Source organism: Talpa occidentalis, unplaced genomic scaffold, assembly GCF_014898055.3.
Source record: "Talpa occidentalis isolate TD23 unplaced genomic scaffold, MPIMG_talOcc4v2.1 talOcc4.8, whole genome shotgun sequence".
NCBI lineage: Eukaryota > Metazoa > Chordata > Mammalia > Eulipotyphla > Talpidae > Talpa > Talpa occidentalis.
Window position 1 is genome coordinate 45,602,467 of NW_023605194.1, and position 13,250 is coordinate 45,615,716.

The 13,250-nt window shown below is 37.1% G+C and overlaps 1 protein-coding gene across 1 annotated transcript in view; it reads right to left on the minus strand.

Annotated features, from left to right (window-relative positions):
• The window catches only part of DDX50 (DExD-box helicase 50), a 29,097-nt gene extending 16,208 nt beyond the window's left edge, over window positions 1–12,889 (minus strand). Inside the window, exons 1-7 of the mRNA XM_037495947.1 lie at window positions 12,683–12,889; window positions 7,896–8,186; window positions 4,862–4,937; window positions 4,336–4,514; window positions 2,567–2,684; window positions 2,278–2,463; window positions 1,685–1,830 (exon numbers count right to left, since the gene is read on the minus strand). Of these exons, the coding sequence (XP_037351844.1) occupies window positions 1,685–1,830; window positions 2,278–2,463; window positions 2,567–2,684; window positions 4,336–4,514; window positions 4,862–4,937; window positions 7,896–8,186; window positions 12,683–12,772 (1,086 nt within the window). The 5' untranslated portion in view covers window positions 12,773–12,889. The remainder of the gene's footprint in view (window positions 1–1,684; window positions 1,831–2,277; window positions 2,464–2,566; window positions 2,685–4,335; window positions 4,515–4,861; window positions 4,938–7,895; window positions 8,187–12,682) is intronic.
• Window positions 12,890–13,250: the final 361 nt, after the last annotated feature.

Below are 13,250 nucleotides of genomic sequence, written 5' to 3' on the forward strand. Positions count from 1 at the left end.
ATGGAAAGTCTTGCTTCTTCCTCGCCTCAAAAAAAGAAAAGATCCTAAATCTGATCAAATCTCACAATCTAACCATCAACCCATAGGAGAATAAAGACAGGAACATGTTAACACCACAGGGATCCAAGCCAGCAAAACTGAGACTGTGGGAAACTCCTGAAACAATTCTTTTCAAGCAAAAATTGCAAGAAAAAAGGAACAGAGGAAACTGCAGATTATAAAAGATTTAAGACACATCAATCAGTGATAACGTAAGGGTCTTAATAATTAGATCCAGATTCAAACTATTTAAAACTAAATAAGAAAACAATTAAGGTAATGTGCATATTAGCTATTTAATTATAGTAAATAATTATTGCTTTTTACTTTCTACTATACCTGGATTTTTTTTCTAAAGAGCATTTATTTCTTTTAAAAATATATACATATACAATTTTGTGAAGGTAAAATGGTGACTGGATTGCTTCAAATATAAGGGTGAAGAATGTATGGAGGTATAAAAAAAGATATATAAGATCCTCTTTGCTGTTCAATTTTTGTGTACGTGATAACATCCTTAATAAATTTTTTCAACTGATACATTTTACATTTTTATTGTAAAACTTTCAACCATTACAAAATACATAAAGCTTCCTTTGATTATTCCACATTATCTTTCCCAAAAGTAATCATTATTGTTTTTAAGTTTAGCATTATATATTTACATAAATATATACAAAAATATTTAGTGCATTTAGCATTTTTGTATTTAACAGTATTAATTCTCTAGTTTATAATTTTTTTTATCAAATTCATTCTTTTTAACCACTGCATTATATTTGTAGATTATACTGTTGTTCGCTTAGCCTATTTTTATCATGTATGTACAACTATTAAATGGAAAAGGTAACAATACATACATAACTCATAAATAATGCAAATATTATCTTTTTTCAATATGCCATTAAATTTTCCTGGAGTCAAAATTCTCAACCTTTTCCTTTAAGGTGGGTTCTTCTGGTTTTGTTTGGAAAAGTCTTTCTTGAATTCAAGTAACTGTTAACTACATAAGTTTTAAATTATTTTATGACTTAATTTTTTTTTAAAGATTTATTTATTTATTCATACAAGCACTGGGTACAGTCAGAAGCACAGGAGGGTGAGAGAATTCACCAGAGCCAGAGCGGAGAGCAGAGCAGACAGACTGATGAGGTACACTGCTGAGGGGAGCAGTGGGCAGCAGGAGAGGTCTGCGCGTCATGTGGGACCCTCACCCAGTGGCCAGGGATCGAACCAGTGCTGCAGAGGCTGTAGGCAGCTTCGCAACCCAGCACTCAACCGCTGCGCCACGGGGGAGGCCCCTTTATGGCTTAATTTTTAAAAATCTTCCAGGAAATTTTTTGGCTCCCAGCACTGTTCTATTCAAATTGATATGAGTCACCTCCTTTGTCAAATTCTACATAATTTAATTTTGTCTCCCTGGCAGGTTGTAAATTTCCCTGAGGACTTGTGTGATCACATACTTTTCCTATGTATTCTATTCTGCTCCTCAGTCTCAGATTATAGAAACACAAAGGTATTTTATTGATTTCGTGCCAGTAAGAGAAATTTGGCTTGAATTGGTACCCAAAACTTAAGTTTAACTACAACGAATTTCCAAATAACAACCAAAAGCTAAAATCTATCATGCTAAAAAGCTACTTACTTCCACAGTAGTTGCAGCCTTTTGAGTCATTTTTCCAACAAGGTCAACCTGTTCATATCTGGATTTCATGTATTTTTTTGCAACTTTGTATACCCACTGTGGGCAAGTTGCAGAAAAAAGTAAAGTCTGAGGATTGTCTTCAGAATCTTAAATAAACAAAAAGAATTCAAATGCTTTCTTAATACCCCATGACATAGTCAGCTCTTAAAAATCCCCCAAAAGTGAAAGATGAAAAATTGGAAACTTGGGGTGAATTTTAAACAAACTTCACTGCAGTATTACAACTTTCAACTTCCAAAACTGGAGGACCTTCCTTCCAGAAAGAGAGAATTTAAGAAGGAATAATGAGCAAAGAAATCAGTAAAATAAGTTAGTAAATCTAACTACTTATTGAAAAATAATACATGGAAGAAAGCAAAGCAAAGAGTTGAAGAATAAGGTATACTATCGTACTCTGTTATTCAGAAGAAAACAGATACCAAATAGCTTTAGTTTTATAACACTGGGTAGACAATGCAATATAATGAAATCAAAAATTTTAAAGTTTTTAGATAAGAGAATGGCTAATGTGCTTATTTTTAATTAGACTATACCAGTTTTGTAGGATCCATGGATAATATCTTCAACTTGTTCAGCAAAACCTAAATCTAACATTTGATCCACTTCATCAAGTACAACATGGCGCAATTTAGAAAGATCTAATCGGCCACTCTGCAGATGATCTTTGATACGACCAGGAGTCCCAACCAAGATGTCAATACCATTTCGAATATGATTAACTGTGAGAGGAGAAAATTATCAGTAATATGTAAAAATCAAGTATATATTTTTAGATTTAAATAACAAGTAGACTTTATGCTACTATCATACAAATTTACTCACTTTGGCTTTGATAAGATGTTCCACCATAAAAACAAGCCACACTGAGTTTCCTAGTTATATCTTTGAAGTCTTTGGCTACTTGGTTTGCCAGTTCCCTTGTAGGAGCCAAAACAAGTACCTGAGCAAGAAGTTTGAAAAACAAAAAGACACTTTTCTAGAGGCATCTAAATTCAAACCAAGAGGATTATTTTTTAAGGTGCATTTAAAACTAAGAATCATTAATTAATGTCATAGTATTTAAAGATAGAGCACAAATATTAACAATAGCTATAGTTATTATAGTCTCCCTTATTTCATTCTGGTCTCTTCAAAATTCACTTTATAGTAAAGAGCCTAGCCCTTTTTACATATTCTCTCATCCCTGCTTAGTTATTTTTCCTTAGCACTTATATCATATAAAATATTTATATTTTATTTATTTGCTTAGTGTCTGTCTCACCACTAAAATGTAAGCTCCATGAAGGCAGGAATTTATGTCTGCTTGGGTTACTGTACACCTTGCATAGAAACTTGCACATAGCAGATAATCAAAAAATATTTGTTAAATGAATGAACATGCATGTGCCAGGTACCACTGCTTTATATTAATTCTCTAATTTGATCTTCACAAAACCCCAACGAAGTGGCATTATCATCCATCTTACAGATGAGGAACCTGAAAGTCTTAGAGAAATGAAGAATCTTGCCCAAGAACAAAAGGTAGAACTGGTTAGAATCTCCGGTAATATTTTCTAGCATAAAAGTTTTTTAAGGCAGCAGCTCTGTTCCCAAGTCAGCCTGCAAGTGTCTATGCAGGCGTCTCTTTTAACAAACCCATCCCTCTCAAATGCAGCTTTCTGTCTGTGTAAGTGGTTTTTCCTCCTTTCCCCTTTTTCTAATTAACCTGCCCTATTAGATATTTTTTTAAAAAAGCTTTTTAGGCAGTGTTGGGAATATGTTCATTTTCTAGTACTTGCAGTCTTTCCTAATTTCACCTGAGAAACAGAGTTCTCTGAAAAAGACTTGTCCTATTAGTTTACCAAATTCAATACCACTGTGATTTAATTATATTCATATATGTGAATTTTACTTTCATACTGTAATACCATTTAAAAAGAACAAATCACTTGAAGTCATACATCTGCTCAAATTATGAAGGCGATTTTTCTTTACTTTTATGAACCTTAAAGTGAACACAGGTTCTAAAAAGTTTTAATTTTTAACTTCTTTACTACTTATAAGTTATGATAGATCTCCAGTACCCTCAGTAACACAGGGGCTAGCAGTATCATTTCTGTAATAATCTTCTTTTAAAAGTCAACCAGTAAAATAAATTGTATTGATTTACTGAATGACTGAATAAATGAAAACCTCTTCAGCAACAAAACTGTTTAAAAGATCAGGATTGAATAAGGTCACTAAATATATTAATTGTAAATACTCCTGAAAAAAGACAAACTGGTTTCATAATACACACTTATCAGAAAATGTCTATGGATCCACATACATTCTTCTTCTTTTTTTATATTTTAAAAGGACACGTTTATCAGGAAAATAAGAAAGAGAAAAAAGAGGTGCCTGCATAGACACAGGCAGGCGAGAACACATACATTTTTATTGCTGTTATTAACCTTGGATTTGCTTGAAATTTCCTTATAATAAAAAGCAACAAATTTTGTTTTAGCATTCAATTTTTTACTTTTGGCGGTACCTGAAATTAAGATTAGTTTATTCTTTCTTTTCCTTTCCATAACAGGAATGTTAGAACCTTTCACTCCCTAAATTGTTACCTTTGGTGAGCGGCTTTTTTTAATTGTCTCTTGATTTCTGTGGAGTCTTTCAATCAAAGGTATGGCAAAAGAGAATGTCTTTCCTGTTCCTGTCCGTGCTTGAGCAATTAAATCTTTTCCTTCATATACAGGAACAAAGGTTTTAACTTGAATGGGAAAGAGATATGTTACCCCTCGACCTGTAAAATGAGATTTCATTGAAATATTTAAGATAAGCATTAAAATTATTTGAAAATGACAATCCTGGCTCCTCAACATCTTTCTAAATAACCACTTAATGAAATTTATAGTTATTCAGACCGCAAAGAAGAATTACAAGACAGTGGCCTGAACTTTTTGACAAATATATACAATTCTTTAAAATTAAAAACAGATCAGAAAACCAAAAATGATGATACAGAATTAACTGCAATTAAGGAAATGTTTCTTTGTGCTACCTATATTGTCCTTTTGGTTAAAAAAGGCACGAGTGTTTATAAATTCTAGTTTTGATTTTCATTTGTTTATCCATTAAAATTCATAGTACCTTTCAGAAGCTTTATAGTCTCTTCAGAAATAGGGAAATTGGAGAAGGCTCCTTCTTTCTGTTCACGTGTTAGGGTCTGTCAAAATGAAATCAAAGTTCTAACTAATATAGACTATATTTCACTAGGTATTTAGAATCTTTTACTCATTTAATGTTTTTAGTCTTACTAAGAACTAACAAATCATCCTTAAGAACTTGCAGAAATTGTATAGATTAATTTACAAGATAAATTACAGGAATATTCTTTTAATTTCAAAAGTACTCCTTTAAATAACAAGTTAACTTAATACATTTTCCCATAACATATTTAAAAATGCTTACCTAACACATAAAACTCCCTTTAGAAATACATCTACATAAACTCAAATGTTTCTATATGATTAAAATATTATAGGAGCTATTTAATAATTGAAATCATATTCACAGACATAGGTAATATTAATTGCAAACTGCCTATAAACCAGTCCCTATAAGGAATTGACAATGTAAACTTTTTCCAAAAATGAAATTTAAAAAGTTGTTCTATGGCTATAAGAAGTATTTTCTAAAGTCACTAATACAAGATAAAAGTTCCTGTAAGCTTGAAGATTTCTTTAATATACATAGCAAGACATTATCAATTAACATTGATTGAAAATTTTGGATACTAGTCAATGTGTAAACAGAACAAAGACAATAGTTCCACCTATAAACTTTATTATTGGTTATGTTTAAAGAACATAGTCCTAGAACCATACACAATAGCAATTTTCAAACAGGAAACCAGATAAAAGACAAAATCAAATACAAGTTGTAAGCAATTTAAGCACACCTCAATGCTATTATCTTTAAGACTTTTAAAAAATTTATTACAAAAGCAAAACATCTTCATTATAGAAATTAGAAAGTACATATAGAAACAAAATTATCTATAGTCCAGTCAGCTAAAGCCACATTTCAAACACACATTCATCTCCTCCTCACTCTACCCACATAAAAATTGTTAAATAAAGGCCTCCCCGGTGGCGCAGCGGTTGAGCGCTGGGTTGCGATGCTGCCCGCAGCCTCTGCAGTGCCGGTTTGATCCCCGGCTGCTCCCCGGCCACCGGAGGAGGGTCCCACATGGCGCGCTAGACCTCTCCTGCCGCCCGCTGCTCCCCTCAGCAGTGTACTTCTGTCCTTCTGCCTGTTCTGCATCCTGCTCTGACTCTGGTGAATTCTCTCACCCTCCCGCGCATCTGACTGTACCCAGTGCTTGTATAAATAAATAAATAAATAAATAAATCTTAAAAAAAAAAAAAAATTAAAATAATAATAAAAAAAAAATTTGTTAAATAAAAATCAGATCATACAGTATATACTGTCTTATAATCTGCTTTTTACATTAGTAAGATACATGGAATCCCTTTCTAACATCCTTCTATGCCTTTTAGAACTATTCTATTGCATGAATATGTTATTAAGCCAATTACCTACTATGGATCCTACACATAGTAAGTAATTGCCATTATATTCTCAGCTATTATCATCAACAATGATAATATTCTTTGCTATTATCAACAATGATAATATTCTTTGCTATTATCAACAATGTCACTGCAATAGGATTCCTTATTGATATCTATGTACATCTCATGATTTATCTCCATAGGAGAATAAATTCCTAGAAATAGAATTCCTGAAATCTGACATGATCTAAAAGAAATAATAAACAGCTAAATCTATTTTAATACAGAGCACTGTATTAGGCAAAATTCAACAGATCAAAAAGCAACCCGTACATTCTACTACTAGCAATACAAATTTGTAGGGCTTGATTTGGATCAACTGTCTAACATACTTCCCTGACAAACAGCAAGTTCATAAATGAAAAACACCTATTAAAAGGCAAGGAGTTGGGCCTCCCAGGTGGCGCAAGGGGTTACGATAAAACCTATGAAGCTGTCCCGCAGCCTCTGCAGCACGAGTTTGATCCCCAGCCAGCCAGGGAGCTACCCACATGGTGCAGCAGACCTCTCCTGACTTGCCCGCTGCTCCCCTCAGCAGTGTACTTCGGTCAATCTGCCTGTTCTATTCCCTACTCTGTCTCTGGTGAATCCTCTCATCCCCCACACCTCTGGCCTGTACCCCAGCTCTTGTATGCATAAATAAATAAAAGCAAGGAGTCAACATCTTTTCCAAAAACACCCCAAAGATTACATATTAAATGAAGCTCAAATATATTTAAATTATCAGCAACTGTCAGATTTAAAAAACAAAGAACTGTTGACTACCAAGAATTATTAAGAATATCAAGGTCATTTTTTCCTAAAGACCACCTAGACAAACCTATGCACTTTTTTCCCTAATTTATACCACCTAGACAAACCTATGCACTGTTAGAGGAAAATTACAAGAAAAATTGAACAAATTCTGTGCAAGGAAATATCCAAAAGGCCCAAGAAGGCAGATTTCATACCAAGCAAGGTTTCTATAATTCCAAAAAAATTAATACTCAGAAGAACAGATTTCTTCAGATAATTTTTTGTTTCTTTTCTGCTAAAATGCAACGTTATATACTGTTTAAAAATAAATAAAATGCAAACAGCTTCAAAAGTGAATTACAATTAAGATCTAAAAATCATGTAAGTTGCTATTGTTACAGAAGCAGAATAACTGTAAGGCAAAATACACAAAATCAAGAGACCTTTTGCACCTGTTTCAGGACGTCAGAAGTCAATTCATGAGTCCTGGTAGGGACTGAAATGACTATAAGAAATACAAGTAGTTGACTATCAATAAGGACTTTGGAAAAGCTGTTCAGGTATCCAAATGTAAAGGAAAGGTTTAAATTTGACCATCCCCCTATCACTGCCCCAATAAAAAGGTAATACAATGACAGAAACAAGGGACAAAGAAAAAGGCTAAGGTTTCAACTGTACAGACTCCCCTGTGTAACTGAACAGTACTGGATAATGAGGAAATACTATAAAATCAATTCTCATTAGTCTTAAAAAAAAAAAAAAACAAAGTAGCTGTATTTCAAGGATAATGCCAAACAAAAAAGTAGCCATACCTCCTCTAGTTTATTATCACTTGATTTATGAGTAGAACTATCTAAGGATGACATGCGCTTTGATTTTTTTTCATGTTCATCAAGATCTCCATTTGACAGATCTTTTCTTCTTGACTTAGATTTAGAAATTTCATCTGAAAGTCTATTAGATCCCTCAGTGTCTCCATTTAGCTTCTCTTTCATTTTAGCTCTTTTGGGCTTGGGAGCATCCAGGTCATCTGCAACACCATTTTCTCTTGTTTCTGATTTCTCATCTGAGTCATAATGGTGCCTTGGCTTCCTTCTATCACTCTGTGAAAAAACAAAGAAACAATGACAAGAGGGTCACAAGGTCTCCTTTTAAGACTCTAGAGAAGTTAAAGCATGATTCCCCAACCAGCAAAGCATAATCTACTATTATCTTGAAAAGTTATCTGGTAGAACTCTGAACTGGTTGCTGATGCCAAGCCCAAACCTTACCTATTACTTTTTTTCTCATACAATCTCTTGCAGTCTCAAGACCTGGCATCTGAACCTTCTCTAACCCCATCATAATGATTTAAGGGAAATTAAAATAGTTCTTTTTCAGAAAAACGAGAATCCCAGATTTGCACAGTAAAAAGGAAAAATTCTAATTATCTCCAAGAGAAAAAAAATATTTGCTGAGTACCTACCCAGCATCGTATAATGTGTTTTCAGCTTATCTTGTCTAAATCTTCATAACAACCCTAATAAAGGAAGTATAGGTCCATAATCCCTTATCAGAAATTCCGATATCCATAAAGCTCCGAAAACCGAAAGTTTTTTAATAACTTATTTAGAGGCAAAACCTTACCTTACCTGAACTCATTTGGTGGCAAAATTTGTAACTAATGTGAAGCTATTTATAATCTTTACTTATTGATATTTATATTAAAATATTCTTTTAATAGTAAACTGTCAAAGACTAGGAGCCCCAATCCCTGCTGGGGTAGTATCCTAAAAATCCCCAGAATTATGAATTCCAAAATGCATCAGGTCCCAAGGATTTTGATAAGGGATAGCAAACCTGAATTAATTATGCCATTTTACAGAGGCGGTTCTTAGAGGTAAGTCACTTGCCAAAGACCCATATGTGGTATTTCTTACAAGTGGAAGTGCTAGAAATCAAGCCCTTGAAAGCTCATGATCCTTTTGCTCACACTTCTTCTCTGAACTTGGACAAATGGCTGGTTAAAGAAAAAACAGACTAAACAAAATTATATAATTAATATAAAACACCAATTGTTATACTCCCATCAAAGAAGTATATTAGGACCTCCCTGGTGGCACAAGGGTTTATTAAACACAGCACTATGAAGCAAGCTACAGCCTCTGCAGCATGAGTTTGATTCCCGGCCAGCCAGAGAGCAACCCACATGGCGCAGCAGACCTCTTCTGACTTGCCCGCTGCTCCCCTCAGCAATGTATTTCAGTACATCTGCTTGTTCTGTTCCCCACTCTGTACCTGGTGAATCCTCTCACCACACCCACCCCGGCCTGTACTCCAGTTCTTGTATGCACAAACAAAATCTTTTAAAAATAATAGTAAAATAAAAATACTATTCTGGGGCCTCTCTGGTGGCCCAAGGGGTTAAGCACAACAGTATGAAGCAATCTGCAGCCTCTGCAGCACAAGATTGTTCCCCGGCAGGCTAGGGAGCAACCCAAGTGGCGCAGCAGACCTCTTCTGTCTCTCCTGCTAATCCCCTCAGCAGTGTATTTCAGTCAGTCTGCCTGTTCTGTTTCCCATTCTGTCTCTGGTGAATCCTCTCACCCCCCGCAACTCTGGCCTGTAACCAGTTCTTGTATGCATAAATAAATAAACCTTAAAAAAAAAGTGTTTACAAATACTATTCTGCAACTTCAGTTTTAAAACACCAAAATGATGGCCAGAGGATTTAATACTTGCAGACAGCAAGAAATGCTTTAGAAACTTAGCACTTCAGAATTACTTGGTCAAATGTTCAAAATAAGAGTAGGGATTAGTGGTAAAAACTATCACTACCAAATTTTCACCACAATTTAATTTTAATTTTAATTAAAATTTAATTTTAATTTTCACAGCACTTTCACATAATTTTTTAATCTGTAAAATAGGAGTTGTGAAAACTGAATAACACGTAAAAACACTTTGTAGGGCCTCCCCCATGGCGCAGCGGGTTGAACACTGAGCTGTGAAGCTGTCCGCAGCCTCTGCAGTGCCAGTTCAATTCCGGCCAGCCAGGGAGATTCCCACAAGGCAAGGCAGACCTCTCCTGTCTTGCCCACTGCTCCCCTCAGCAGTGTACTTCGGTCCTTCTGCCTGTTCTGCTCCCTGCTCTGTCTCTGGTGAATTCTCTCACCACCCCCATGCCTCTGGCCTGTACCCCAGTGCTTGTATAAATAAACGAATCTTAAAAAAATAAATAAACATTTCTATTAAGTCAATTTAAAAAAAAAGTACTTCGTAAACAGTACAAGTTTTACATTAACATAAGTTATACAATTATACTTTACATCACTTAATCTTTATAGTTAACTGAAATAGCACACATCTCCCCAAACCAACAAGTTCTATAGAAAAAACAAGGTTATTTATAGAGTCAGCCTTGGGGTTTGAATTGCTCCTGGGCCCTGCACTTCAGGGAGAAGATGAAACAAGGTAAAGTGTGACCTCTAGATCCAAGCCCAGCAATATCCCAAGGTGATGAAATACATCGTTCCACATCACATCTACAGTGCAGGGCACTCTTCACTTCCTTGATTTCCATGACACTCGATATTACCTCCTTATCTTGTTACCTGTCTTCTTCAATGGCTCCTCTCCTTCCTTCTGTAGATGCTCAAGTCTCTGTTGTCTATGTGCACTTTCATACCATTTTCATGGCTTCAACAAACACTTTCAGGCTTCCTTCCTTACCAGTACTCCAGGTCTGAGAATTTAAGTCCCAGCTCCCTATCTCAACACATTCAAAACCTAAGTTAACTATAAATCAATGCTAGATCACTGACCTAATTACTTCTATTCCTATTAGTGTTGGTCTGTTTCCAAATCTTCAGCTACCTTTCATAGTTAAGGAATGATCAACAAGTACTTCTGGAGAAACCAATTTACAAGCATGTAGTGAATGTAAGGATGGACAAAGATGTTGTCATTTCACTCAAGAATCTCGGGGAAATATTTGGGAAAGACACACACAGAAAGAAAAATTAAAAACGAATTAAGGAAGCACATAATAAATCATCAACTGAATGATAAAGAAATAAAGACAGCACTGGAATAGACTTCAAAGGGGAATGAAACTACTTATTATATGTCTACCTAGAATGGTTAGAAAAAAACATAAACTAATCTTTGACAGATGGATAAGATTTTGATGCAGAGAGAGGAACAAATATTTCAAGAGGAGCCCAAATTAAAGTAACTGCATGGTGATTCCTCTTAAAATATTTAATCAAGGGTCTCCCTGGTGGAGCAAGGGGTTAAGACACAACCTATGAAGCTGTCCGCAGCCTCTGCAGCACAAGTTCCATCGCCCGTCCTGCCAGGGAGCTACCCACATGGTGCAGTAGACCTCTCCTGTCTCATCCGCTGCTCCCCTCAGCTGTGTACTTTGGTCAATCTGCCTGTTCTGTTCCCTGCTCTGTCTCTGGTGAATCCTCTCACCCCCCACACCTCTGGCCTGTACCCCAGCTCTTGTATGCATAAATAAATAAGTCTTCAAAAAAATTTTAATCAAATTCACAGAGAAAGTAAAATGATGGTTAACAGGGGATGAGGAGATGGGGGAAATGGAAATTGGTCTTTAATGGCCAGATTTTCAATTCCAGAGGATGAAAAAGTTCTGGAGATGACTGGTGCACGGCTGCAGAATAATGTGAAAGAACTTAATGCTACAGAAGTAGGCTTGTTAAAATGGTAAATTTTATATATTGTTTACTATGATTTAAAAAATGTCAGGTCTACCTTGGTGATAAGAATGAAAGGTTCTGTTCTTTGGGGCTATACAAAATAAATTTCATTCAAAAGTCAGATTTGACTACACTTTCTTACACGGCAAAATTTTACCTGTGCATTTTTCAGCACCTTGCCCTCCTCTAATTTTTTCTCTTTTTTCTTTTTTGAGGGGTATAGTTATTTAAATCTACAACTTCTCTACAAGCCCCTTGAAGGCAGGGGGCTTAATTTAGTTAAAACTCCTTGGTGCCAGCAAGGCCTGGAATAAATTAGGGTCAACGAAAATTGTGGAATGAATGAAAACACTGACAGTAACGGGTACTAATAATTATTATTAATAAGACTATTAATAATTAACCCGCAGCCAAATCCTGGTACCACTGGCTGTGACTCTCTTCCTTTAGCCTCCATAGGGGTAGTTACCAAGGTTTGTGAACCTAAGATCGCTCTCCCCAAGATTCTCGCACACATGACAGGGTGACAAAGAAGCAACACATACTCAAGGTGATCATCTTTCTTAATCATCTTCTAAGACGGACAACGAGAACCACACGACCAGCCTCGTGTTTAAGGAAAAGGAAAGATCAGATTCCGCGACGACGGAGCGCGAGTCCGCCCATCTTAGGCGCCAAAGCGAAGGGCTGAGGCCAGGCTAAAGCCCAACGCCGCCCGTCTCCAGGTTTGGAGTGGGGCGCCAGGAATGGCCCCGGGGCGGCCGCGGAGGGACGGGGGCGGCGCGAGGGGAGGCCCACGGATGCTTCGGCCCAGCTGTGACAGGCCATCAGGGACAGCTCCCCTCCCCGCCCAGGCCGGCGCGTCCCCAAGGAGGCGCAGCCCATCCTCAGCGCACCTTTTGCCTCTCCTTTCTCTGGCTCTCGGCGTCATCCAAAGGTGCCTCCAGCTCCATAATGTCGCCCCAGAGGAGTTTCCCAGGCATCATTCGCCGCCGTCTCCTCCCTCTGGGCACGGTGACCACAACCACCTACGGGCAGAGACAGCGTGAAAGGAAGCGGGGGCAGGGCGGCCGCCCGGCCGGGGCCGTGCGTCACTTCCGGACACGCACTGCACGGCTCGGCGAAAATAATACCGGATACTCCCGGTTTAAACTCTTCCTTGGCCACGCCAGCGCCCAGCCAATGACTGTGAGGGATCGTGACTGGCCCACCCATATTCTGGAGTGATTGGCTTCTAAAGCAAAACTCTGGCCAATCTCCATAGAGGACGCGCGAAACAATTAGCATAAATTTTTTTTTTCTTTTTCTTCCCCTCCCCCACCCGGAACTTCCCCCCCCCCTCGGTACCAAGGAGACGCTTCGGTGCTTCCCAGCATGCCCTGCTGGGGGGGTAGGGGCTTCCCAGCATGCCCTGCTGAGGGTAGGGGCTTCCCAGCATGCACTGCGGGAGCTGGGCCGCATCTC